The sequence below is a fragment of the Haliotis asinina genome, chromosome 11 (assembly GCF_037392515.1).
Source record: "Haliotis asinina isolate JCU_RB_2024 chromosome 11, JCU_Hal_asi_v2, whole genome shotgun sequence".
In the NCBI taxonomy this organism is placed as follows: Eukaryota; Metazoa; Mollusca; class Gastropoda; order Lepetellida; family Haliotidae; genus Haliotis; species Haliotis asinina.
This window is the reverse complement of record NC_090290.1, coordinates 53,652,753-53,679,868: the sequence shown is the minus strand read 5'-3', so window position 1 is coordinate 53,679,868 and position 27,116 is coordinate 53,652,753. Positions and strand designations below refer to the sequence as shown.

The following is a 27,116-nucleotide window of genomic DNA, read 5'->3' as shown; positions in this document are numbered from 1 at the left end:
AGCGTGACGGATAACAAGAAAATTAGCCCTGGTCCCAAAGCTGCAGAATATTGACTGCTGGATGTGATTGTACGTTTGGTAATGCCAGCGTGGCCGAGTTACTTGCAGATGTGCCGATGCATTGCGTGTTGTGCTGTCACTACACTTTGTTTTTTCCGTATCGAATAGGAAAACAGATATGCGTTATTCCATTCAAGGTCATGTTAGCTACATACGTTCTGTGAATACATAGGTCCAGTGGACATCGCACCACCATGCTTTCGTCTTTGACACATGGCCGAGGAATGGAAGCCTTTTCCCTGTAAAAAATGGGATGCAGCATCTAGAACAGTTAGGAATAGATTTTTATTTGCATTTTTGAATATAGCTCCGTGGCTAATATGTAATGTGAAGTCTCATTTGGTTCAATGCATAGAACTGTCCAAACAAACATGACAGTCCTAAACTCAACCCCTAAACTCTGGATCCAGACACTGGTGGGAGAGGCAACTCACAGAGTTTTAGAACCTTGTTTTGGAACCTTGCATATATATCGGTGTTACCTTATTGACTCATACTTTAATCAATACCATCTCCACTAACATTGTCACCCCGATCACTGTTACTAATCACTGTTAAAGCTATCTGTTACCCCACCATTGCTACATAAACCCGGTTACCTCCATGACAGTTAAACCAATCTGTTACTCCACCATTTCTGCATAAACCTTGTTACCTTCATTACTGTTAAACTGATCTGTTAACCCTCAATTTCTGCATAAACCCTGTTACCTCCATTACTGTTAAACCTATCTGTTATCCCGCCATCGCTTGATAAACCCAGTTCCTTAATTTCTGTTAAATCAGTCTGTTATCCCGCCATCGCTACATAAACTCTGTTCCTTCATTGCTGTTAAACCAATCAGTATTTCCCAACATTGTTATATAAACAATGTTATCCTCGTCAGTGTTACCCCATCATTGTTACATGTTACATTGCTCTGTTACCTCGGTCGCCGGTAGTCCCTGTGACAACAGAGGCCATCTGACGCGACAAAACTGCGATGGAGACAAGTCTCTGCAGATTGTATCAAACACGTAGAGGTACGGCCCAGCTATCGATGGCCAACTTTTTGGTTCATTGAATAGTCATGGTTTACTGTGCACCAAGTGTGTGGTAAATCCACGTTGTATCTACAGGCGTCACTATTTTGCCGGCAGCATGCGGAAGGTCATCAGCAAATGGTGTACACTTCAATCTAAACACAACAGAGCGTGAGGTTCTCTCAACTCGACTGCGTTTAGCAGTCTGCGTATCAAAATAAACGCATGTACAATGTTCCAGTTTGCCTTCAAGTAAATGTATTTTTTAGCATTTTACAGAAAAAGCCTACTGTTTATACGTGAATTAAACTAACGAAATTAGCTCATTCCCTGCTGTCTATAGCAGGAATCGACCGTTCGTCCAAAATCGGCATGTTGCTTCGATGTGACGAAGGACACATTTTCGTGCGCTGTTGCAGGTGTGTTCAAATAGACTGAAATAGCAAAAATCACTTGTTGTTCATGTTGGCAGGTCCGAAAGCCAAATCTTATTCAGTGTCATTAAGTATTGTTTAATTCAAAACAATTGTGGAATTAGTTAAACTTATATGGGCATTGTGATCTCGGAGACCATCTAAAAATATCAGTACGTATAGGCGCTAACAAAAGAACACTCTGCATAGATGTGCTCATGTACCAGTGCTGAAGCAAATACCTTTTAGGTATGGAAACTTGTCAATCACACCAAGATTTGTTGTATCTTGCGAACTACAGTATACCCTGGTTATAATGCCAACATTTGTCTCGGAGAAAATACGACATTATAACCAGGTAGGGCAGTTAGATGCCTTATAATTCCAGCATCTAGGGGCTGCAAGTGACTTGGGGTTGTAGGTGCCAGGAAGTGTATTGTCTCATGTTTATGACTACCTGAGATTTTCATGACTACTTAGAGCATTGATGAGTTCGGTCAATTAATTTGATGCATGAACCCGTTAACCAATCCGTGCAGCCTGTGCAGTTGGTATTATAACCAGTGGAAAATGACCTTGAAAATGACTATCATTCGGCAAATGGCATTACATATATACCAGACTGGCAGGTTGTCAAATAGGCTGAAAATTCGACCTGGCTAAAAACATGGCATTATAGCCAGGGTGGCATTATACCCAGGGTGCTATGTATATCCCATTGACTGGATATTAACAATTCCAATGCACACACGCGTGATGCAGGTTGGTAAAATAACAATTGCCCACCTAGTACCTTCTCACACTGATTGCTTCTACTGGCAGTCTTGGTTCCTTTATCAAAGGGAAGCTACTCTAACCTTGGTCTAACAAAGGGAAGCTACTCTAACTCTGGTTTATGGAAGGGAAACTACTTTCATCATGGTCTATCGAAGGGACAATGATAAGTCTGTTTGGAGTCATAATGTTATGAAGTAGAAAGACGCTCAACCAGCATCAAAATGACAAAAGTAACAATTATGTCCTGTCAAATCCAACTGCTTAAGATCAGGCAAATGGAACGAAGCCGCAGCATAGTTATGGAAGAAGTCCCTACTCTGTAATGCTGGTTTCGTCTCAGACTCATGTCACAATGTGTAGACTCTGCCCCAAACGTTTGAAACCTTAGAAATCTAACCAGTTCAAAGGAGCATGTGAAGCTTGCCTCAAGGCTCATTAATGATAGGGTATTAAAATTCGATGCAGAGATTATTTGATATTGTGTCAACTTTCTTTCCTCTATAGCAGTTATTTTATAGCTGGTATTTTTCAGATTTTGGTCTCATAATCGTTTGATCACAGATGTGTTCACGTCTGTGTTCGCGTCTGTGTGTCTGCGTGAGTGTCTGTGCGATTTTGTGTGAGTGTCTCTGTGCGAGGGTCTGACATGCTGCCTTTACGTTTGTTATCTGAATTGTATATATGTTGAGAAATACCGCTAGTCTGTCGACTGGTCTGCGTCCTCTTACAAGTCGAAATACTTCCTGTAGAGGGCCACAAATTGTTCATAATCTTGACACAGTTTTATACCAGTTTATAGGTGATGGACCATCCGAGAGGCTTGGCGTGATTTCAACCCTGAGACTTTACGTACTATGTGTTCTGATCCATACCCTTCGGAAGAACATCTGTATATCATAACTAGAGTCATTAAACCAATTTTCCAGCTTCCCTTGCACACATCCAGGCCGCATCGGTAATTGTTAATCCTTGGTCGTTTCTAATATAATGCTATAACAAAAGGAAATGTTTCGCTCTTACCCGTTATATTTCTAAACACACGAGGGGCGGTGGGGTAGCCTAGTGGTTAAAGGGTTCGCTCGTCACGCTGAAGACCCGGGTTCGATTCCCCACATGGGTACAATGTCTGAGACCCATTTTCTGGTGTCCCCCGCCGTGATGTCGCTGGAATATTGCTAAAAGCAGCGTAAAACCAAACTGACTCACTCTAAACACACGAGGAGAGTGCAGTTCTGTTTGGTCAAAACACACGTAGTGCGAGGTTACATAAAAAAACCCAAAACAAACTACACACCTACGAGAGCAAACGAAATCGAGTGCTTATGTCTGGTTCATGTAATTGAACTGGTCAGAGGCGGAAAAGGATTAAATGTCCTACACACCTAAACACCCACGAGAGCAAACGAAATCTGGTACTTCTGTCTGGTTTATTGTTGAACTGGAGAGAGGCGGAAAAGGATTCATTTTCCTATCATAATTGAAATTCGAAAAAACACATTACTTTGCTTTCTAACAACTAGTCACACCTACATGTTGATAACGGAAGTGCACGGTATGTGGGTGTCTGGCCGATGATATTTCACTGATGTCCTGTAGGTGGGATAACGGGTAATATTGTCCTCCTTAACCTACTATCATCACTATCTCTGACGTATGTGGAGACAGTGTTGTTAAACGCCACTCCCAGGAGCACCTGTTTGACACAGGGAGGTTTACAGGGATGACTGATAGCGTCTGGAGAGAAGTATTATAGACAAGACCTGGTTACTCCATTCTGGTGTATTTCATATGGGTATTACTGGCGTGTGTTGAACTTTAAATGTTTTCATGTTACAGGCATGACCATACTTTCTGTTTCCCAGCAAATGATACAACGAAAGCCTGAAGTAATAGAACGTAGACGAGACGATCTAGTGATTGACATTCTGAACAATGAAACACGCCGTCAAGGTTCTCCCGAACTGCTTTGCATCCTGCTACAATCAGAATCGATCCCAGTCTAGGATACCGCATGATATTGACACAGTGCTGCCGCGGATACCTGATGCCGTGATGGGAGTTTTGAAGCTATAAAATTAGAATTCCCATGGCTGTTTTGCTGGTTTGCTGCAACGTTAATCTGTCGTTGTGGATATGCGAAACTGGTTGTTATCTGGTTTTGAGGTTTTACACTTTGTTCGCCTGCAGGTGAACGTTAGATTGCTTACGATTATATTGTCTATGCAAATGTCACCTGTATGTATACCTTCGTTACTGTTACACATATAAAGGTCACTGGTGCCTACTCTTGTCGTAATACCGGCCTGAAGTGGTCATCCAGTGAATTTCATGCTGCACCTGTGCCACTCATTAGGCGTCCAGACACTCGTGTGATCGATTTTACTTTCAGATGCTGTGACTTTAGGTGTAATACGTCTTGTTAACTTAGGCAAAGTACACTCACTAATATGTGTAAGGAGAGACGCTTATGTAACTAAAAAGGTGTCCAAAGAAACGTAATATCGGAAATCGCGTTCACAGAACCCTGTGTTATGGAATGTAGAAAGTGTGTAGAAGAATGTGGACGTTTCTACAAGCAATAGTTTTAAACATTCAAACAGGGACAAATGTTGTAACAGGATATCCTGCTAATTGTCTGTGTCATACGTTCATCTGAAGGGTTACACGACCACGTGACCATGTTGAGCTCGAACACCTGCGTCGCACGTGCATCTGCAGGTCTAACTGGGACATGACCACGCTGACCCCCACCACCTGTCGTACTTGTAGGTCCAATACACTGGGTCGGAGAAAATCACCTTGGCCCCGAACATCAAGACCTACGACATCGAGTTTGGATAGTGTAACAAAAATACTTCATTTTTGTCACTTCACCCATATTTATTGATGCAGTTGACAAACAGATACTCGTAGTTGTTAATGAGTGAATGAGTGAATATTGCTCAACGCCGTTTTGTTAGAACTGTTTCAACAATATCACACCACAAATGGGTTCCACTCATTGTTCATAAGTGGGGAATCTAACCCTGGTCTTCGGCATGACGAGCGAACGCTTTAACCACGAGACTACCCCACCGCCCATATAATTGCTAACGGTTTCTCCACCGAACTCACACGCCAGTACAGATCTGAAATACCGTTCACGTTTCTGAAGAAAAAAACCCCATCTACCCCCGTTCTACAGGTTCGTTTGTAGGTGACGTAATGATCACCATCACTCTTGAATTAAATCTGATTAGATGATTGTTACACGATTTTCGAAATAAGGCGTGGAAGCGAAATAGTCACGGACGGTAGTGAATCAATGAGTGAGTGTGGTTTTACGCCGGTTTTAGCAATATTCCTGTAATATCAAGGCTGGGAATACCAGAAATTTGCTTTACATATTGCAACCATATGGGGAATCGAATCCTGGTTTTGGGCATGGAGAGTGAACGCTCTAACCACTTGTCTATGCCGCCGCCACTCCAAGGTCGTAATCACAGATGAACTGGGATATGATATGCTGGAGGCTGACACAATCCAGGTTTCAGTCGTGATTCTAATCTCCGTACATACGTCGACAAACGGAATGGCCTCGAAATAACCAACTCTTACCTAACAACACATTATGTTACGTGACATTCCCATGCCTTCCAGAGTGAGTGCGTGAATGAGTTCAGTTTTACGCCGCACTCAACAATATGCCAGCAATATGGTCTGTAAATAATCGAGTCAGGACCAGACAATCCAGTGATCAACATCAGGAACATCTATGTGCACAATTACTCTAAAGAGAGAGGGTGAGCAGACACGCTGACTTGGTTGATGAACCAGCACCGACTGCATAGTTCGATGTTCATGATATCAGGCACTGGTTTATATGGTCCCGACTTGGTTGCAGACCACTAGTCCTACAGCTGGAATATTGCTGAGCGCGGTATTAAAAAGAACTATACGAAGAAGAGTGTTTGAAGAAATGGGTATATTCAGCTCCGACGTATACACACATATGGCAGGGAAAGAAGCAATTTATATTACTTTTTAGAATCTCTGTTAGATGATAACATTTGGAAAAAATCACGGTGCGGTCAAATGCCGAGGTAATTATACAGTCAGTAGTGTTTCAGAGTATTTTCATGACATATCATCATCACACCAGAAATATGCATTGTTGTTGCCTTTGCAGTATAATAAGACACTGCAATCCTACCGACAGTATGTGAGAATGGTTGGAATGAGATCAGTGTCTGCAGCCTTTATACAGTGGGGTCACCTGGATGCAAGGTGGCATCGCATCACCGAGAGATACCACCCAACCCAACAGTCTGTATTACCTGGGTAGCCGATACAGGTGATACCATACCACCGACAGAGCTACTTCAGGGATATCATTAAAGGCTTAGTGGGTTTAACGCGCTAATCCAGAGTCGCTTGCTGGCGTATATCCATAACCAGTGTGAGACTGTATGCTTGACGTGGCCCCAGCACTGACGCCTGGTCTGGTAATTATTACATGTACGTGCGTTTTGGTAGCGTAATGAGAGCGTTACTGAACAAGTGGGTTAGTGAGTTAGTGAGTGAGGATACATGACCTAGTGACTGAGTGAGTGAAAAGGTAAATTCCTGAGTGGGTGAATAACTGGATGCGAGGGTTGGTGAGTGAGTGAGTGAGTGAGAGAGAGATCCCAAATCATTTAATGTTTAAAGTTTTTCCCCCGAAAGTCATTGAGTTATGGGACGTGAAAGTGATATTACTCTTCTAACTCCGTGTGTTAGTAGATTAGGCCTTAGAACACAGTCAAACAAAGTGTTCAGTTTCATGCTTGTTTCTGGTATTTACAACTCGTCAATAAATTTCGAAAATGTATCGTGATTATGCTAGCAGAATTACCATCGCTTGTGAACGGTTCCTCGGTATGGTCGCTCTCATCATAACGATCCCCCTTTTCCATGAACGTTGCTGTCACAAATCATGCCTGCGTTCCTGGAACCGTCCCGATGACGCCGTCTGTCACTACCGCACTTTGCTCGAAGTGTATTTAGTCAGTATTAGTCAGATCACTCAGCGGGTGTTTGTTCGGTCGTATATTTCCGAAAGCCACCTCATCAATTCAGACCGAATGTAATATCATCACACCCATAGAGTTATTTTTGTGTATCTCGTGACATTACATCGACTAAGAAAGGAGAAATAAATAAATGAATTAAAATAATACATAAATGAATAAATAAAACTACTAACAAACCAACCCACGGGGTATGATTTAGATTTTACGCACGCATCTCAAATCTCTCCGCGAGCAAATCGATCGTTGAGCATGTTGATCCGCCATTTTTCGTGTTTGCACGAAACGTATCGGGGACATAGGCCTGACCATAGGTGGGCTTCTTTGAGTGTCGAGGAGGCACCAGCCGATGTAGGAGTGTACCAGGAGTATTGATTAGGAGTACTGATTCTGAGTCCGAGTGAGTGAGTGAGTGAGTGAGTGAGTGAGTGAGTGAGTGAGTGAGTGAGTGAGTGAGTGAGTGAGTGAGTGAGTGAGTGAGTGAGTGAGTGAGTGAGTGAGTGAGTGAGAGAGAGTGAAAATGTAAATTCACCTGACAGTGTTTTAGCCATATTGTATATAACTACGTATGACTGGTGTACGTCAAAAATAAATTTAGGCAAAATAAATATCTGTTAATGAAGGACTGTAAACTATCACAGATAGAAACTTAAAACTAGGTTGTAATCATAAAACAATATTTCTACAGAACAGAAAAATTTGCTTTAGATCGCCAACAACCGATAGAGATTCACCATACTAGGGGCCATGGGGAATTACAGTACGTTGTATGAGTGAATGAGTGACAGTATGAGGGAGTGAGTGAAAGAATGGGTGAGTTTAGCAGCAGTTAGTACTGAAGATTCGAGTGAGACGTGTATGAACCAGCAAACTCAGAGATAAACAGCATGAGCGTCGATCTACGCAACTGGAATACGATGAGATGTGTCAACCAAGTGAGCGAGTCTGTGTGTGTACCGTTGGTAGACTCTTCTGGCAAGAATGGGTTGTTGAAAACCAATTCTACCACGAATCTTCACGGGCCTTTTTAAGGTTAAAAATTTGCTGTGACAAAAGGTGTAAGAAATCCCCCTAGAACCGGCAAAATATATAACACCGAGAAGTTTAAGATTTTCAATGATTCTTTATATTCAGCAAAACAAAGGCAAAAATATACAGATTCACAAGAAAGGTTTCGTGTAGAATACTACTGAGTCAATTCTAAAGTAATGGGTCACAATTAGGAGATAAACATGAAATATTCCCGTGCTTCAAATACTCAATAACACCCGAAACACATGATGTTTATCGACATTGTAAACAAAAAAGTAAACCAAAGGGGTTTTACTGTCTGCACTCGTTCACATCGAGTAGGGGTACAGCAGTGAAGTGTCATCAGCTGGCCGTTTCAGCTGGTTCCCATGGTACTGATGGTATCATCTGGATTTGCTCATTTGTGACGTCATTCTAATTTTACGTCACAATATGATTTGAATGACGTCGCCACTGTTGCTGACACAACAAAACAATTGTTTACGTGTCAATACGCAGTGAATAGTCTTGCAGTTTCCGGGAATCTAATACCATTTGATCATGTTTTTCAACCAATCAGATTACAGAACACAGCAACTTTTGGTTTACAATATAATGTCAACTCACCCAAGTCCTGATGTGAGAGTGAGAAACAGTTAAGCAGAATGTAAGACAGCGAGCAGTCAGACAGCGGTTATGACGATCAAGCGTTGACAGAGATACTGGCAGATATGTACTCAAGTAATCAGTGTGTATTTCCGTCGACAACACGGCAACTAGCCGTTATATATATACATTCAGTCATTTCCCGAAAGTTCGAGCACATACGACCATCGCCATCATAGTAGAATGCTCCAGAAGTCTCCCGGAAGTACGCAAATAATCACAACATTAAGGTCAAGGGGAGGTAACTCCTAAGCACTTTCTTAGATGCCTGCTGCCAAAATACGAACAGTGCTGACATGTATGATACGGAATGTGACCCATATCATTCAAACAATCAACGTTGTGACCTACTAATAATTATAACTTAATTAATAATACAGTTTCCAGACAACACAGTCTCCTAACAGCCTGGATAGTATGAACTAGACACAAGCTTCCTAGGTCAATAAAAGGACGAGGGTGTCCTTTGATAAATTGAAAAGAAACATCGTGTCTTGAAACACTGACAGAGAAACAAATATCTGTGCTGAGACTGTGTTTGACTGAATTCCTATGTACACATATAAAAGTTTCAGTGAACAATATAAACTACATTTACCCCTAAACCAGTGTTCTTTGTCTGTACGAACACAGAACTAATGTCCTTGGCCAATAGAAGATAGATATCCGTGTCCTTGGGCAATAGTTAATGCACGCCAGTGTTCTTGGTCAAGAGTAGATACACACCAGTGTTCTTGGTCCGTATGAACATGATACGAAATAGAAATCGGTGTCCTACAATCACATGAACTAGAAACAAGCGTTAAGAGACAAATGAACCAAACAGTACTCGTTACTCACATACCATGAAACGTTTCTAAAATCATCCATCCAAGACTATAGCTCTAACTTGGTAAATGTACTCTGCATGTCCAGCATGTTGGGTAATAGACGGGACTGACATTACAATGAACAAACGGATGGGTGGCCGGATCTAGGACTTCGGCCCAGTCATACATGTGATTGACGTAACTTTACCATTTATTGTGAAACTGTGGTTTTAGAGTCTAGTTGCAAATAAGATGGGTCCTTTTTTGCATTTCCATTCCTGAACTATTATTGATAAAGCTGTTTGCTGTGGGATGTTTGCGCCACACATACCCAACTGTTTCTTCCTGAGTTCCAGGACAACTATCTTCCTTTGATCCAGCGCGAACTTCAACCAGTTCCAATTAATAATCATCACCCAGCCAAGGTTTACATCACATATCACGTCCAATATCACCCACCCTATCTCACTACTATCCAACTCTTTCTGCTGCGACTATTTCTGTAACTAATAAACAACCTCTGTCTCGCTACCAACGTTCTGATCTCACAAACATCCATCAATGCCTTATCATTAGCCTGCCTGATCTCACAAACAACCACGTATACCTCATCATTAACATGGCCTGATCGCACAAACAGCCACCTATTTCACTCCATCAGCTTGCCTCATCATCCGGCTGCACGTATCCATCACCACCCACTCATGCCTCACCATTAACCTGCTTAATTTCACAACCCTGAGATCTGTCTCTCTCACCAAGTCACATATGCATGTTACTGTCTCTCAGCAGAAACCACTATCTTTTTATCATCACGACAGAGCTATCTCTCTCACCAAGTCACATATGCATGTTACTGTCTCTCAGCAGAAACCACTATCTTTTTATCATCACGACAGAGCTATCTCTCTCACCAAGTCACATATGCATGTTACTGTCTCTCAGCAGAAACCACTATCTTTTTATCATCACGACAGAGCTATCTCTCTCACCAAGTCACATATGCATGTTACTGTCTCTCAGCAGAAACCACTATCTTTTTATCATCACGACAGATCTATCTCTCTCACCAAGTCACATATGCATACCACTATCACTCAGCACAAATCACGATCTTACCATCATCACAACAGATCTCACTCGCACCAAGGCACATTTCCGTTGAAAACAGGCTCAAAGAGCTTTTAGTTATTAAATACTCGTTTTTGCTTGCTATCAGGAAGTACATTATGATATGCATACAACAAAATCTAATAATATGACAAAACGAAGAAGCTTTCTTACCTGGCTGTCATAGTGATCACACTGAATTAAATAAGTACAAATATGCACACGTTGAAAGTGGAAGACGTCTTTGAATGTCAGTCACGTGATATGCCAATTTATAAGAGAATTAAACATGCGGTTAGATTCGTTTGTCATCTGTGCCGTCAAAAACCAATTTTGAAGCTCTGTAGTTTCTCATTTTCGGTTTTTTAGCTGCCGTTCTCCACAAAATAACAAACATGGAATTCGACACTGTGAAAAATGCCTCATACAGAGGTTATTATGCCACAGGAATAAGAATCGAGTGATGTCCGTGAGTAACGTTACACAGATTACAACATCCACTCCGTATAACAGGCTGAATGTCAGTGGCAACGAGGAGGTCCACATTTGAATAAGAAGCAAAACAAAACGCTAAAGTAACATGAACCAGGCTGGTGCATATCGTTTGTGACGGTCTTTCCGGTATGTTTGGGTGATAATGTCATGTGATTTGGTCTCAGAGAGATGGACGACGCGGAGAAAGCGACAGCTGGTTTTAACAAATATGTGTCGAAATATCTATTGTTTATCTTCAAAATACATACCTCTTGTAATTCGAGTCTAGTTCCCACCATCTGCTTTCATCAAGCATTTACCCAGTGATCGTTATACACGGACTTCTTATTTAGAATTACTAATTTATTATCTCAAATTATTTGATTAAATACATCATCATCGGTGTGAACCTTTTTTCTCTAACCCTTTACATAAACCTCTAAAATGATGGTACAGCTTCAAAATGGTGTTCAAACGACAATAGGGAGCAGTATGTTTATAAATATAGCAAAACATTCAGTTTTGTTAAAAATTATGAATGATACAGTTAAATGTAGGCACCTCCATTCAATGATTATGGATAACAAAGCCGCCTTACCATTTTTATTTAATGATATATAATATTTTAGAAATGATTTATGGTCTTTGTGCGGCCCTCCATCTATCCAGTGTGTCAAAGAATTACATTTCACCAGTTTGTGATAACTGCAACTTCTTGGGGGATGTTCCGCATTAGTTATATAATTGTAGAAATGTTACGTCGATGTTCCGCATTAGTTATATAATTGTAGAAATGTTACATCTATGTTCCGCATTAGTTATATAATTGTAGAAATGTTACATCGATGTTCCGCATTAGTTATATAATTGTAGAAATGTTACATCGATGTTCCGCATTAGTTATATAATTGTAGAAATGTTACATCGATGATTAACCATTAACCATGAGCAACCATTTTCTCTGGAAACACTCACGTGCGGTTCAACACTTTGACCCAATATTTGAGTTCTTGAATAAATGTGCATTGACAATATTTATATGTAAGTCTCACTATCCCGATATATAAGCAGCTATGAAACATTTCTTTATAGAGTTGAAACACGCTTTGGTATCGAAGCAATAATGTTAGGTTTTCGAGGGAAAAAAATATATTATTAATATTAAGTCTCTAAACCAGTAGTGCCTGGCCACTTGGATGTATAAAACCGTGGTTACCAAAGCTGAATTAATAATTACTGAAAAAACAACCCAAGAAAACCACACAATAAACTAAAACAAAACATCTGTGATGGTGATAGTGTAGTAGTAGAAGTAGTAGTAGGAGTAGTAGTAGAAGTAGTAGTAGGAGTAGCAGCAGCAGCAGCAGCAGCAGTAGTAGTAGCAGTGGTAGCAGCAGGAGTAGCAGTGGAAGTAGTAGTAGTAGCAGCAGCAGTAGCAGCAGCAGCAGCAGCAGTAGTAGTAGTAGTAGCAGTAGTAGTAGTAGTAGTAGTAGTAGTAGTAGTATCATAGTATTGCTATGAGAATTTGAAGGTGACGTCCCCGGTGTAACCGTTGCTGGTTATACATACACTCATGACATGACAAATATTGTGTGAAGGTAAGACTGGGCTTGGTGACCTTGGTATCGGGTTGGGTGATGGCGATATAAGGATGGGTGATGGTGATATCGGTTTGGATTATGGTGATATCGGCTTTAGTGATAAGATCGTGGGTGATGGTAAGGTGGGGTTGGGTGATGGTGATATCGGGTAAGTGGCAGTATTATCGGGTTGGATGGTAGTGATATCGGGTAGGTGATGCGATATCAGGTTGGATGGTGGTGATATCGGATTGGGTGACGGTAAGATGGGGCTGCGTGATATGATATCGCGTTGGGTGATGGCGATATTGGGTTGGTTGATGGTGATATAGGTTTGGATGATGGTAATATTGGGATGGGTGGTGGTAAGATTGGATTGGGTGATGGTAAGACTGGGTTGGGTGATGGTGATACTGAGTTGGGTGATGGTAAGACTGGGTTCGTTTATGATGACATCGGTTTGGCTGATGGTGACATCGGCTTTTGTGATGGTAAGATGGGGTGGGTTATGGTGATATTGGGTCTAGTGACAGGGATATCTGATGGTGACATCGTGTGGGTAATTGTGATATCGGGTTGGGTGATGGTAAGATGGGTTTGGGTGATGTGATATCCGGTTTGCGATGGTGATATCAGGTAGGGTGATTGTGATATCGGGTTGGGTTTTGATAAGATATGATTAGGTGATGTGATATCGGTTTTGTGATGGTGATATCAGGTTGGGTGATGGTGAGATGGGTTTGGGTGTTGGTGATATCGGGTTGGGTGATAGGTGATTTCAGTCTGAGTGAATGTGATGCTGGGTGATGGTAAGATGGGGTTAGGTGATGGTGATACTGAGTTGGGTGATGGTAATACTGAGTTGGGTGATGGTAATACTGAGTTGGGTGATGGTGATACTGAGTTGGGTGATGGTGATACTGAGTTGGGTGATGGTGATACTGAGTTGGGTGATGGTAATACTGAGTTGGGTGATGGTAATACTGAGTTGGGTGATGGTGATACTGAGTTGGGTGATGGTAATACTGAGTTGGGTGATGGTGATACTGAGTTGGGTGATGGTGATACTGAGTTGGGTGATGGTGATACTGAGTTGGGTGATGGTAATACTGAGTTGGGTGATGGTGATACTGAGTTGGGTGATGGTGATACTGAGTTGGGTGATGGTGATACTGAGTTGGGTGATGGTGATACTGAGTTGGGTGATGGTGATACTGAGTTGGGTGATGGTGATACTGAGTTGGGTGATGGTAATACTGAGTTGGGTGATGGTAATACTGAGTTGGGTGATGGTGATACTGAGTTGGGTGATGGTGATACTGAGTTGGGTGATGGTGATACTGAGTTGGGTGATGGTGATACTGAGTTGGGTGATGGTGATACTGAGTTGGGTGATGGTGATACTGAGTTGGGTGATGGTAATACTGAGTTGGGTGATGGTAATACTGAGTTGGGTGATGGTGATACTGAGTTGGGTGATGGTAATACTGAGTTGGGTGATGGTGATACTGAGTTGGGTGATGGTCATACTGAGTTGGGTGATGGTGATACTGAGTTGGGTGATGGTGATACTGAGTTGGGTGATGGTGATACTGAGTTGGGTGATGGTAATACTGAGTTGGGTGATGGTGATACTGAGTTGGGTGATGGTAATACTGAGTTGGGTGATGGTGATACTGAGTTGGGTGATGGTGATACTGAGTTGGGTGATGGTGATACTGAGTTGGGTGATGGTGATACTGAGTTGGGTGATGGTAATACTGAGTTGGGTGATGGTGATACTGAGTTGGGTGATGGTGATACTGAGTTTGGTGATGGTGATACTGAGTTGGGTGATGGTAATACTGAGTTGGGTGATGGTGATACTGAGTTGGGTGATGGTGATACTGAGTTGGGTGATGGTGATACTGAGTTGGGTGATGGTGATACTGAGTTGGGTGATGGTGATACTGAGTTGGGTGATGGTAGTACTGAGTTGGGTGATGGTAATACTGAGTTGGGTGATGGTGATACTGAGTTGGGTGATGGTGATACTGAGTTGGGTGATGGTAGTACTGAGTTGGGTGATGGTAATACTGAGTTGGGTGATGGTAATACTGAGTTGGGTGATGGTGATACTGAGTTGGGTGATGGTGATACTGAGTTGGGTGATGGTGATACTGAGTTGGGTGATGGTGATACTGAGTTGGGTGATGGTGATACTGAGTTGGGTGATGGTGATACTGAGTTGGGTGATGGTGATACTGAGTTGGGTGATGGTGATACTGAGTTGGGTGATGGTGATACTGAGTTGGGTGATGGTGATACTGAGTTGGGTGATGGTGATACTGAGTTGGGTGATGGTGATACTGAGTTGGGTGATGGTGATACTGAGTTGGGTGATGGTAATACTGAGTTGGGTGATGGTGATACTGAGTTGGGTGATGGTGATACTGAGTTGGGTGATGGTGATACTGAGTTGGGTGATGGTGATACTGAGTTGGGTGATGGTAATACTGAGTTGGGTGATGGTAATATGAGGTTGTTTGCCCATTTCTAACTTTGCTTTCTGTAGTTATGTACAGGATTTCTCTTGGATGTTAGACGTGTCGCACCCGTGTGATAACCAGGGTTATTGTGTTGATATAACAAGGAACATTGTCTGGACTTTCGAACTCTTGGCCAACATTTCAGTTAGTGGATACGTCTTTTCATGTTCCATTCCACCCAAACCCGTGTGTGCATCCTTGATGGCATACCAATGAGGTCCTGGGCATAAGTTTCCAAGGCTCTCAATCCTCAAGTGTCGGCCATGAAGCAGCCAGAATAATTGTCTCGGAGGCTCCTTGTCGCCGCGCAGATAAAGACAATATTGCAGGGTTGAAAAGAATAACACGTTCATTAAGTTTATCATGAGAATGACGATTGTATTAATCTCAGTTCATCTTTTTTCTCCCGGTAGGCGTATATTTGATGGAGGGATTTCACAACGCAGAAAACCAAAGCATTTGTTTTTCGTCAATTACGACTCTAAACAGCGGCACGTTCCGTTTCATCAAGGATACGCCACATTCATATTTTTTAAAAAATCAATGAAAATTAAATACACCGCGGACTTTGGACATTTGCCAGACTTAAGGAAAACAATGCATTGCTCATCGTCGTGTTAATACTATGTTAAGTACAGGTTCTGTTTAAAGTAATGCAATTACTCTTCTTTCGATTACTCTTTATTCGCAGTTTTTCATGATTTTTAGCAGATAATGTTTAATGAGTTTTTCACGATTTTCTCTCTTCTCAGAAATCTTCATTTTTCTCCAAAGAGAGGTTTTTTGTACATGTCCTACAAAGTGAAAATAGAACTTCAATGCACACACGAACATTCTGTCTATTCTTATGCACTACATAAAGTCGGATGAAGAGGCGTGAAAATGTACAAGAGTGCAAAAACTTTAACCAGCATAATTTTATGTTTGCATAAAATCGTATGTGTTTGTCTGTGGGTTATTGTGTACCGTGTTCGGGATACTAAGCATGTTTGAGGTGATGAGGTGAGGTTTAGTGATAAATGAATGGTACATCGTAACCTGATTGTACAAGGGTATCGAGATGAGGTTCTTCTAGCGGTGCTATTTTGCAGTCTTACGTTGACAGCCTCAGGGAATGATTTTGTAGCAATACTATGCTTGGTCACATGCCTTTCGAATTGTTCAGGGATACCTTGTCAATCACAATGTTCGGGTTCTGTCACGGCCATGATGTTCCCAGGATGTGGACCCTATTAAACATTTGTGGGCGCACGTGGACAGACAATTGACCGGAACGTCTGCACGTCATTAGAAAAGTGACGTCATCGGTACGGTGAAATGTAGTGTTACATATGGTTATTACACAATGATAGGCACTAGATAATCCCCCAAAGAACAGCACTTGGAGCGCCTTGATACATCCGTCACTTTTAAATCCACCTTGCTTTGATGACTATGTTTGCCTTTGATTTTTCCTTTGGCGACATTCAAAGGAGTGAGGCTTTTCTTTTGCCTGTCAGTGTAGGTTTGTCAACAAGAACACATGGTTTTAAGTTTTGTTTTTTTCACCGAAAGTAAGGGGTCACGCTTTGCTGCTTTGAGTGGATTGATCAAACTCTCACTTGCAATTAACAAAGTGGTAAGTGTACAGCACTTTGTGACAAATCATGGGAACACTGTGCGCAGAGGACACATATATGTCAGGGTAAACCGTTCTTGGTACATTGGATTATGAACCTAGAATACACTATGCCGGAATGACAAGTGAGCATGTATATGCAATTCTAACGGGGCATACACTATGTTCCATAGCAGTGTCACGATAAGACCATAAATAAGTGTCGCATTGCTGTCATGGAGGCTACAGAGAGAAAAGAGATTTTGACTGAAAAAATGTTCAAAACATTCTTGAGTGGTCGTTGGTGCAAACAATTGTATGCTTCCTGAAGTGTTTTGTTGAGAATGCCTCGTAGCCGGAGTAGCCGTATCCCTGCAATGCAATTTGTAACCAATCTTTCAGTCAGGTGATAAAATCTTTTAGGGTCGTTGGTTGGTTGACTTCTTTGATTGGCATTTCTGAAGTTGGGATGATGAAGAATTGTGTCAGTATTTATGGATATACAACTGTATTCTGAGAGGACGACGTTTCGACATAGATTCTAATGTCGCCTTCACAGAATATAAGATCTGGTATATCCTTAAATATTGTCGTAATTCTTTAGTTGGTTGGTTGTTTATGGTCGAAATCATTCCAAATCATTATAATATATAAATAGTCGAGTCTGGACCAGACAATCCAGTGATCAACAGCATTAGAATATGCTAAATGTGACGCATAAACTGTTCAGAATTACCCATTCAGACAGTGTGTTCCCGAGTTCTTGTTTCTTCAGCTAAACGGTGGCATGTCTTTTTTCACCATTCGCACCTACTGGGTCCTTTCCGTAACCTACTCTTTCAGGTTACGGAACGGGCCGAGTAGTTATGAATGGTCTTTGCACTGGACACAGATGTAAAGGGATAGGATGGTGATGTATAATCTACTGCTTCATCTGTACCATATATATGTCGACGTGTTAGCGACATAAGGTGGGAAACATTAACGGATGCAGATCTCCAGTCTAAGTAAACGTAGTCACAGTGTTATCTGTTACACTCCACCACTGAGTCTAACAAACCCCAGTAGAAGGTCGCGTCAGGTAATCTTTGGGCGACCTACGACCGTCCAATCAATGGCGAGACGGTTAAATAGATTTAACCAGTCTGACAACGGCTACTACTTACGGATCGGAGGGACTTACAAAACATTCAAATCACTGACACAGATATCTCCACAAACAAAAATAACACAGTTAATTGACCTGCAGTATATAGGCTTTGGGGTTTCTGTTGACATTGTTACCATTAGTTAATATTTCCGCAAGATGACATCCTTGAATATTGCCCAAAACACTATTTTCAGTGACTGTTTACTCACCGTTCTCATGGTTGTAACGTGTGCCGTGTGCCGTGTGCCGTGTGCCGTGTGCATCACCCGGAAGCGATCGTACGCTAAATAGCATTTGAAAACGTTTCGAAACCATTTCGAGATAGAAAGTTCATAAGGTGTGTGCGAATGGTAAGCTGTGTTCTGATTGGTCATTCTCAGAGGTAACCTGACGAGACCTCCTATAAGGTTTTGTTAGACTCAGTAGTGGAGTGTAACGAAAGGTACTGAGGTTAAGTTTACTTAAACTGTGCAGATCTCCCACGAGAAACCATCAGCATCCGCACTGGGCATAAAACGAGGTACAGCTGCATCTATTCCAGGCAAGAATTTGTGGATGTTAACTTCTTCATTTTTGTGGACACGATGTTTCAGAGCAAATTCTTACTCCTTCACCAGGTGGATAAAAGAGTAAGAATATACCCCGAAACCCCGTGTCCATCAAAATTAAGAAGTTGACCTCTGAACATTGAGTTTGAGTGCATTGTACCACTTCAAAGGCTCTGTTCAGTCTTGATGCATCCTCACTCACTCCAGCTTGCACTAGAACAATCAGCGACGACAGTGAAATGATGAAAGGTTTTATTCCTCTTATTGCAGTTTTCCAAAATTACTGTTTAGATTTATCCAGATAAAACTTCAAAAGTTGACTGGTCTGACGACTGAAGATAATGAATGATGACCTTGTGCTACATCGGTTGTATTTGTTCCAGGATCCCAGCCAGCAGCTGTGTCCCGAGACAAGAGGGGAGGTCAAATGATTGTTCCGCAATGTAATAACGTCACTGAATAACAACAATAAAACAGTTGATAACATGGCTTGATCGGTGATTGGTGGCATTGAATGGAGGTAGCCAATCGCAAATCTTGTTACATCGGTAATCAGTACCTCCCGCTTCTTCCTCTTCCGCGAAGTAGCTGCAAAGAGAGGGAACGACGAAATAAATATACAGGTTTGTGGACAACTATAAATAGGATAAATTTGAATTTTAGGAAAAATATTTGACACAAACCAATTCATGTTGAATCCCAAAATGTGGGAGAATGGTTGACGACGTCAAAACGTTTAAGAAAAGAAACGATGAACAGAAACGTCTGTAGTGACTCGCCAAAACGCATTCTAAATAAAATGCACGTACATCATGAAATTGTGTATCGTCTAGAACTGAAACATATGACTTTACGAAAAGCCACATCCATGGTACAACTCCACATGCACTTTTTAAAGCAATTATTGATGATAAGAGAATGGAAAGACTCAGTGTAGCTCAACGCCATCTAGCGTTTTCAATGAGGGACATTGCAGCATGAAGTGGCAAGGCACCTCAGTGTGTCCAGACAGGCCATCTCAAACCTATGGACCCGATACAACAATACTGGGAGTGTTAATGACCTAGAGTCACCACCACCGCAAAGGATCGCTACATCCGGCTGAGATACCTTCGTTCAAACACCACGGTTGAAGGTCATAGTTTCAGAAATGCAGAGCAATTGTCCAAACGGGAAAAAATGGTTTTCAACAGGTAAAAAATCGGAGGATTGTAAGAAGTTACAAATATAATAATTTGAATGCACATTCTTACAAATCGGATTACTTGATCATTGAACTGCAACAAAGACACCGCAGGCCAAATAAAAAGAGATTTTAGGCATTTAAAGAACCCCAAACCGCTTCCAAACATTAGCTTTGACACCTTTTTCACTTTTTTACATTAAATTTAGTCCTATTCTACTCTATGGTGCAGACGTATGGCGTCAAGAGATCTATAACACACTAGAGAAGGTACATACATATGCGTGCAAAAGGTTTTCAGGAGTAAACTTCGATCCCTCAAATGTTACAGTTTATAGGGAATGTGGGAGATGCATATATTTAGTTACCTAAGATTAATAAAATATTGGATAAGATTGCTTAAGATGCCAGTACTAAAATCTCACCGAAAATTTTAAAACAAGATGATGCTTTCCCATGGGTGTTGTGGGGGTTTCAAAAGGCTGGATCCGCCCATGATACAGTTAACATGAAGTCATGTTCTGATTCTCAATCAAAAGAGCACCCCCACCCCCATACCCCCACTGAAGATGACAAAAGTGCAAATCCTCCCTCCTCCTCCCCCCCCCCCCCCCCCCCCAACACACACACACTTTCGCAAAAGCCTGTTTCAAATGACGTTCTCGCGGTCTTCTAATAGAACCGGGACATTTAAAGATACCACCATGGAAGATTGTTACCATTTCTTGCTCGCTTGCCCACTATATGCGAATACTAGAAAGAATACATACAGAAAAAATCTGTTTGACATATTCTTATGTCATCGCAGAATGAATCCGTCACAAAACGCCTTGCAATATATACCCATCAAAAGTTCACTAAAACTACTCGCTATATGATGTATTTATATATATGGTTGCATCGAAGATGAATTTCTCCACTAACTTGGGGGCACCAGCTGAAAACCTTCTGCATATGGATTGCACAAGAATCATGGATCAAATTTGCTGAAAAGCTTTCACAAATATCGTGCATGTGAACAGCTCCGATTAGGTGTAAAGCTTTGTTACGAATTCACATTTTTGCACTTTCATCAGTTTCATCATTTATTGTACTCGTGACAATAATTCTTTCAACGTTACAATACCTTTTAAACATTATGGAATATTTTACAATTCTAGTTTAGAACAGTTGCCTGAAGTAAGTGGCCATGTTTATACCAGTGAGTTTTAACGTTTGGTGGCAAGTACATATGCACCATGCAATATATATCAGATCCTCTGCATTACAGATCTGGTGGTATTTATGATTATATTTCTTTCTATTGCATCCTCTTTCACTGAATGTAAAACAAATCACTATAGGCCTACGGCCTTTCAGTTTTGAAATAAAGGTTATTGATTTAACACGATCTGATATCTAGGATCTAATTAAGAACTTACGTTATCAAACATCTGAAATATGTTCACTGCCTATATGTTATGTGGATAGGTATCAATGTTGTAAAAGTCGTGTTCATATGTAAGCGACTCCTGGTCGTGTGTAGCAGTCACGTAACTAGATAATGGATATTGGCAAAACTTTATGGATAACAACGTCTTTTATTGCAGTAAATGGAAGACGTAGTTATCCATGTAGGTTTTATTTTCAATACTGAACTTCCCAACTTCTGAAAATTTACCCGAAGAGGATATAGGTAGATGGACTCAGGGGAGGGTTAGATCTGATCAATTAGATGAATTTTGGTTTTTAGGCTTAAGAGTTTGTGTGTAGGGCAGAGTCCTTAGTTGGCCTTAAGGTAATAGATAGTGCAAAAAAAAGACAAACCCAAGACATTGAATGAAAACATTCTTCATGGAAACCCACGAAAACTGTCCTTGTTGAGATCGGTCCCTCGGAGATAAAGTCTAACGGAATGCCCTGTATTCGTGTCCTATGTGTGGAATTGCTGACCTAGCTCACTTCAAGAACCAGGATCCTCTGATTTTGTCTCCGAATCTCTGGCTGTTGCCTTGCTTTTCACTCTCACTAATATTGTAGAGACTTCACCTACGACACACATGGCAATACAGGAACACTTATATTGATTAAAAATCCAGACTCCGCGAGAGTTGAAAATGTCCTTAAAGGTTTACACGCGAGAAATAGAAAAAGTCTTTAAGGTTATGCACTTGAGCAATTTTTCATTGTCTTTAACTGCCACACGTCTCAAGCGTAAGACGTGCTGACAAAGGGGACATTAAAAACGGCCAGGTCTTCGTAATGTTTACTTTCTTTCCTCAACAACAAAACGAAATAAACAGGATAAAACGATAAGACGTAACACCTCAAAGCCCAGCATCTTGGAGGTGTGCACACGTTTACCTCGGACACAAAGACAGTTGACCTCTATATACTGGAACTTAATAAAGTCGAACATGTAACTGTGCCTGTTTTTCACAGTAACGAAACTCTGATGCAGTCATATAAATTTACATCTTTTTTAAAATTTCAATTTGGACGATAAACCAAAATTGATTCGTCGAATGCCTGCGTGGAGGAAGAGGAAGCGGAACAGGAAGTAAATACCATAAAATATCTCAACATCCCTGCTATAAACTTAAAGGCATTTAGTTTTCAGTTATAAATGCTCAAATATTCAAAATTAAAAAACCCAAAAACATGGAGTTTACGTGCCTGAGGTTTGTAAGTACTAAACCATGACGTAGTGGTTTTTAACGTGTCTTCAATATCTTTGACTGGGTTGCTGATTGAAACATCGAGTCTAATTTACTAAAGTGATGATTACTGACGTTATAATGTCTGATAATACCATAGGCGACGTCAGTAAGAGAGTGTACACACACATTTGATTGCCAATACTGCGCCATATTAGACTCGAGTGTAATGCACAGAGAAGAGTTGGATGGCGTTATTAAGTTCCATCCAAACTTTAAAGATTAGGTCAGCACAGCATCACACAGACAATTATCCGACACCGTTTCCGCAATTTCAGGAAATTTGGCCACCATTTAAGTTCAGATCTTCTAATCATGATGAGAATTGTATAGTTGCCAAAACACAATCAGTATAAAGGCGACCCTGTAATGATTTACCCAGACCTGAAACATTTGTTTTGTTATTACGTTACGTTCTGACTACATACCACGACAGTTATTGACTTTGACAAGAGATATTAACCCTCTCGATGCCATGTGGACATTATGTCGCTACGCAAAACGCAGTTGCTGTGCCAGGGGGTTAACTCACGTCAAGAATATTCATCGCTTTTTGAACAACGGCTCTTAGTGACATCCAACGTCTTGCGTATAAACGTCGGACCAGTATTTTACAGGGCAGAAAGTTTAATAGAAATGTAGAGGTTTCATTTACATCAAGATAACTAAGATATACCAAACGTAAGGGCATTACAACGTAGAAGTACGTGCTGACGTACTGAAACATTTGATTGTGATCCAGAAACCTGGGTCCTTGACTTCTCGAATCTGAGTATTTTATCAGAAGTGTGACATTGGCCCAAAGCGACATGTGGACGCTCACTGCTTGACCACAGTGAAATACCTCCATATGCTGGCTACACATGCTGCATACGCCTGTTGCGTTGACGAACGCTTTCTCGAGACATTTTTCAAAACAAGAAGAAACTCAACTTTTAGTGATCCATCCGTATAATTTCCATTCTTATTTGGCATTTTGTCTGACTTGAATCTTTTTTGGCTGATTATCTTCTGGCATTGGTTAATTACAATTACCCATATCACTTCCAGTCGCTCTAGATCTTCTCATAGCCGCAAACAGGTGTTCATTCATTAATGGACCCAGATAAGTATGCTGACTTTTAAACCAATATTTTACCACTTGAGGTCTAAGGTTCTATTAAAGATTTTAACTGACCAGTTTCAAATATATGTGTTGTTTGTTGAGTAGTCGGCTACTGAGGCATCCAGAGCATATCCCTTCATATTACCATCCTCGTGCATATGAAAGGCCAAATTTCGGTCTTATTGGACATATATGAAGCAAGTTTTCAAACATTTCCAGATACGTTAGCGATACGACTGGTAGGCCAGCACATACTTCCTAAACAAGAAATTTTAGTAAGCAATTCCAATAGCTTTCATTTGCCTTAATAAAACCCAATAAAAATCTGTTTCGTCGGAACATTGAGATAGGACGTTAACGTCTTACATTGTGTCATGAATGTGATACAGGTCTTTGGTACAGTTGGCTAATACAACTGTTTATATCATTCCTGGCGTACTACTGCTGGTCTTTACTTGGAATACATAGAGTATAGTGAGTATTGCTTTATTGATGGTGTGCATTTAAATGTTTAATGCACGTCTATTGAAGTCTATTGCAATATTTCTCAAGCGTAACTTGCCTGTATGAAATGAACTAATTACATTATCTTTTTCAGTCCATCCGCATAACATTGTTTCTACATGTTTGTACTCTTGGCCATGTGGCCATACTGAATAAACCTCTTCTTCTTGTAGTACTAAAATGTTTCTTCACCGTGTTTTGTTTTCGGTCAAATTTAATCCATGTCCACGTAACCATCAGACTTGAAAGACAACGGAAAGCTGAAGCCATACGACAAGGAAAAATCTCACTTACCCCAAGAGATGCTCTGCACCCACCATATACGGGGTTGTACGTGAATCCAGATCGACAGAGCTGACGTTTTGTGGGCGGTGCGAACAGCTTTTGGAGGAGCATCATATCCTGCTGGGAGAGATCCGTATCCTGGAAATCGTCATAACCCCCTAGATCCCTCCTTGACCTTACAGGTGAGGGGAGAGCACTTACACACACTGAAACAGAGAACCACGAAATAAAGAATCGGGTAAATGAAAAATATATACGCTCTACGACACAGTGTCGGTGCTTTTGACAACAAACTCAACAGTTAGTCGCGGAGCTGTGTGTACGAGGCTGAATCCAAATCCATAATGTGACAGAATACAAGAAATGCCGACCATCTGAACAGAAAAGCATCTGAACCTGACGCTAAATGTCTAACTAATTAATAACTAGTTACAACATATACTGAAGAGCTAAAGAAACGCAAATGTTTTTCATGTTTTTAAATAGAAGATATTTAAACATGAACGCTTACTTTTTGTGACATTTCATTCTTTGGAAGCTTGCTTTTCTTTAGTCGTTCAGTACACCATTGGACGCCTGGTGACTGCTTTGGTCGCTGTTTGTCGGGGTGCTGCGCGCATTCAAAGCAACGTTTATCTGCAAGCCTACATCTGTCTGTAAATCCAATTTTGACATATTTGACGAACGAAACAAAAGAGGCTGATACAGCAGCCCACTTGTGCTTGTTCTTTTTCGGGACAACGAATTTCCAGTGTGTTCTGGGTTTTATCTATTATTTGCAGTTTGCACTTCAATGTGTATCTGTTTTATGTGTAAGAAAGAGCATACTTTAATTTAACTGGTTTCACTAAGTGTTACATAATAACTAGTTTTCTGCACCATCAGACGAAAATGCCATCAGCAGTGGCTGGGTTTGTCTAAATCCTGAAAAACTGTCAGCATCTTTAGACTGATCTAATATGCCTCTACCCAGGTGTTCTGCCGTAGCGGTGTAGTTACTGGGAACGACATCCGATTGGCGCATATTAAGGAGGCTTCTTTCCGATTGGTTAATGACTTCCGTTACTTAATGACACCATTTGTCACATTTACAGGAATCATCAGAGCATGTGATGTCTTCTCAGCCCGTGATCGTTTATCACTTGGAATTTTATTAAAGTCCATCATTGTGTTTTCACGTTCTTTTCGCATTTCGGAGTCGTTGAAATACGATATGAATGTTTCATTATCCTGTTTATATTGAATTTGTATTGAATCTGAGAAATATATACTGGACAAAATAAGTTAGGGATATGGTATTTTCATGACTAATATCTTGTCAGTGTGTCAATGAATAAATACGTTATTCATTATTTCAAAATTTACAACTATCCCTAACTATTTTTGTCCAGTGTATTTCACGACGTTGACGCTTCACAACTTCAAATACACGCAACCAAGTTTCATATTTCTATAACCAAACGACATCCATCAGTTGGTGAGAATGTAGTTATAAATCACAAACAAATATTCAGCAAAAAGTGACCGCATGTTTCGTCAATGTCAGCCGTCTCTCAACACGCAGATTAAAAGGCAATCCAAATACTTGGAAAACACTGGAACATATTTACAAATCAAATAAAGGATTTTCAACTGACATTATTTTCAAACTGATGTGTCGAATGAGGACATATAATCTATTGAAATTATTCGCAATTTTTCTTCTTCTGACTGTCATGAGAGTTATTGATAATGTTGTGAATTTTGAATTTTTTTTTTTTTTAATTTTAAAAGTTTTTAATGTGATAGATCGCTGTCGATCATACTGAGGTTCTGTTGAATTCTGCGACCCACTGTGATGGACCATCTGCGTCATAAATAATTCACATATAGTCTAAGATATCGCCATATGCAGAATACACCCTCGGGAGTACGGTGCGTGTATGATTGAAATTATCTGCGAAGATTTTGGATATACTAATGAAATATCAAAATTCCAGCTGATTGATCACCGTACATCGTATCTTGATTACTCAGGGGAAACAGCTACTGATGCTTGGTCCTCATTTTAACATCATATCAACGCTTCATCACTAAGTTGTGCGTCCTTTACACACAACAGAGATTTATCACCGAGGAATGACCCCTTGGTGTATTCAGTAACTTATCCTCCACACAGATACAATGTGTGAAGCCCATTTGTGGTGTTCAACGCGGCTTACAATTAAACTCACTCGCTCATTGTTTCTTGAACATGTCTATTAACAAAGATTTCGAAGAGTGCTGTATGACTTTACACAAGAGGCATTTGATCAGGGTTATTACATTTGAGAACGTAGTAAGGAGAGAAAAGAGGGAGAGAGTGAGTTCAGTTTTACATCTCAATAACAATATTCCAGCACTATCATGGGTAATGGACAGAAAATGTGCTTCACACATTGTACCCATGTGGGAAATCGAACCCCGGTCTTCGGAGTGACAAGCAAACCAGAGAGCTGAGTTATTTCTTTAACAGCAATTTCAACTGGAATCACTTAAACATATTTTAAGAATTTTCACGCCTTTGTTTC

General features: G+C 40.8%; 1 protein-coding gene and 1 long non-coding RNA gene across 2 annotated transcripts in view; both read right to left on the bottom strand.

The window, feature by feature from the left end:
- Positions 1 to 13,791: 13,791 nt before the first annotated feature.
- LOC137255547 (mucin-3A-like) lies at positions 13,792 to 15,504 on the bottom strand. The gene has a single exon (XM_067792974.1). The coding sequence runs from the start codon at positions 15,502 to 15,504 to the stop codon at positions 13,792 to 13,794; it is 1,713 nt and encodes a 570-aa protein (XP_067649075.1).
- Positions 15,505 to 19,031: 3,527 nt separating this feature from the next.
- Positions 19,032 to 27,116, bottom strand: part of LOC137256123 (uncharacterized) — a 44,343-nt gene continuing 36,258 nt past the window's right edge. Inside the window, exons 2-3 of the long non-coding RNA XR_010954548.1 lie at positions 24,577 to 24,773; positions 19,032 to 19,382 (exon numbers count right to left, since the gene is read on the bottom strand). This is a non-coding gene — a long non-coding RNA (uncharacterized lncRNA). The remainder of the gene's footprint in view (positions 19,383 to 24,576; positions 24,774 to 27,116) is intronic.

Bases quoted from the DNA above. Each gene is read 5' to 3' on its own strand.
- LOC137255547 (XM_067792974.1), bottom strand. From the start codon at position 15,504: ATGGGCAAACAACCTCATATTACCATCACCCAACTCAGTATTACCATC.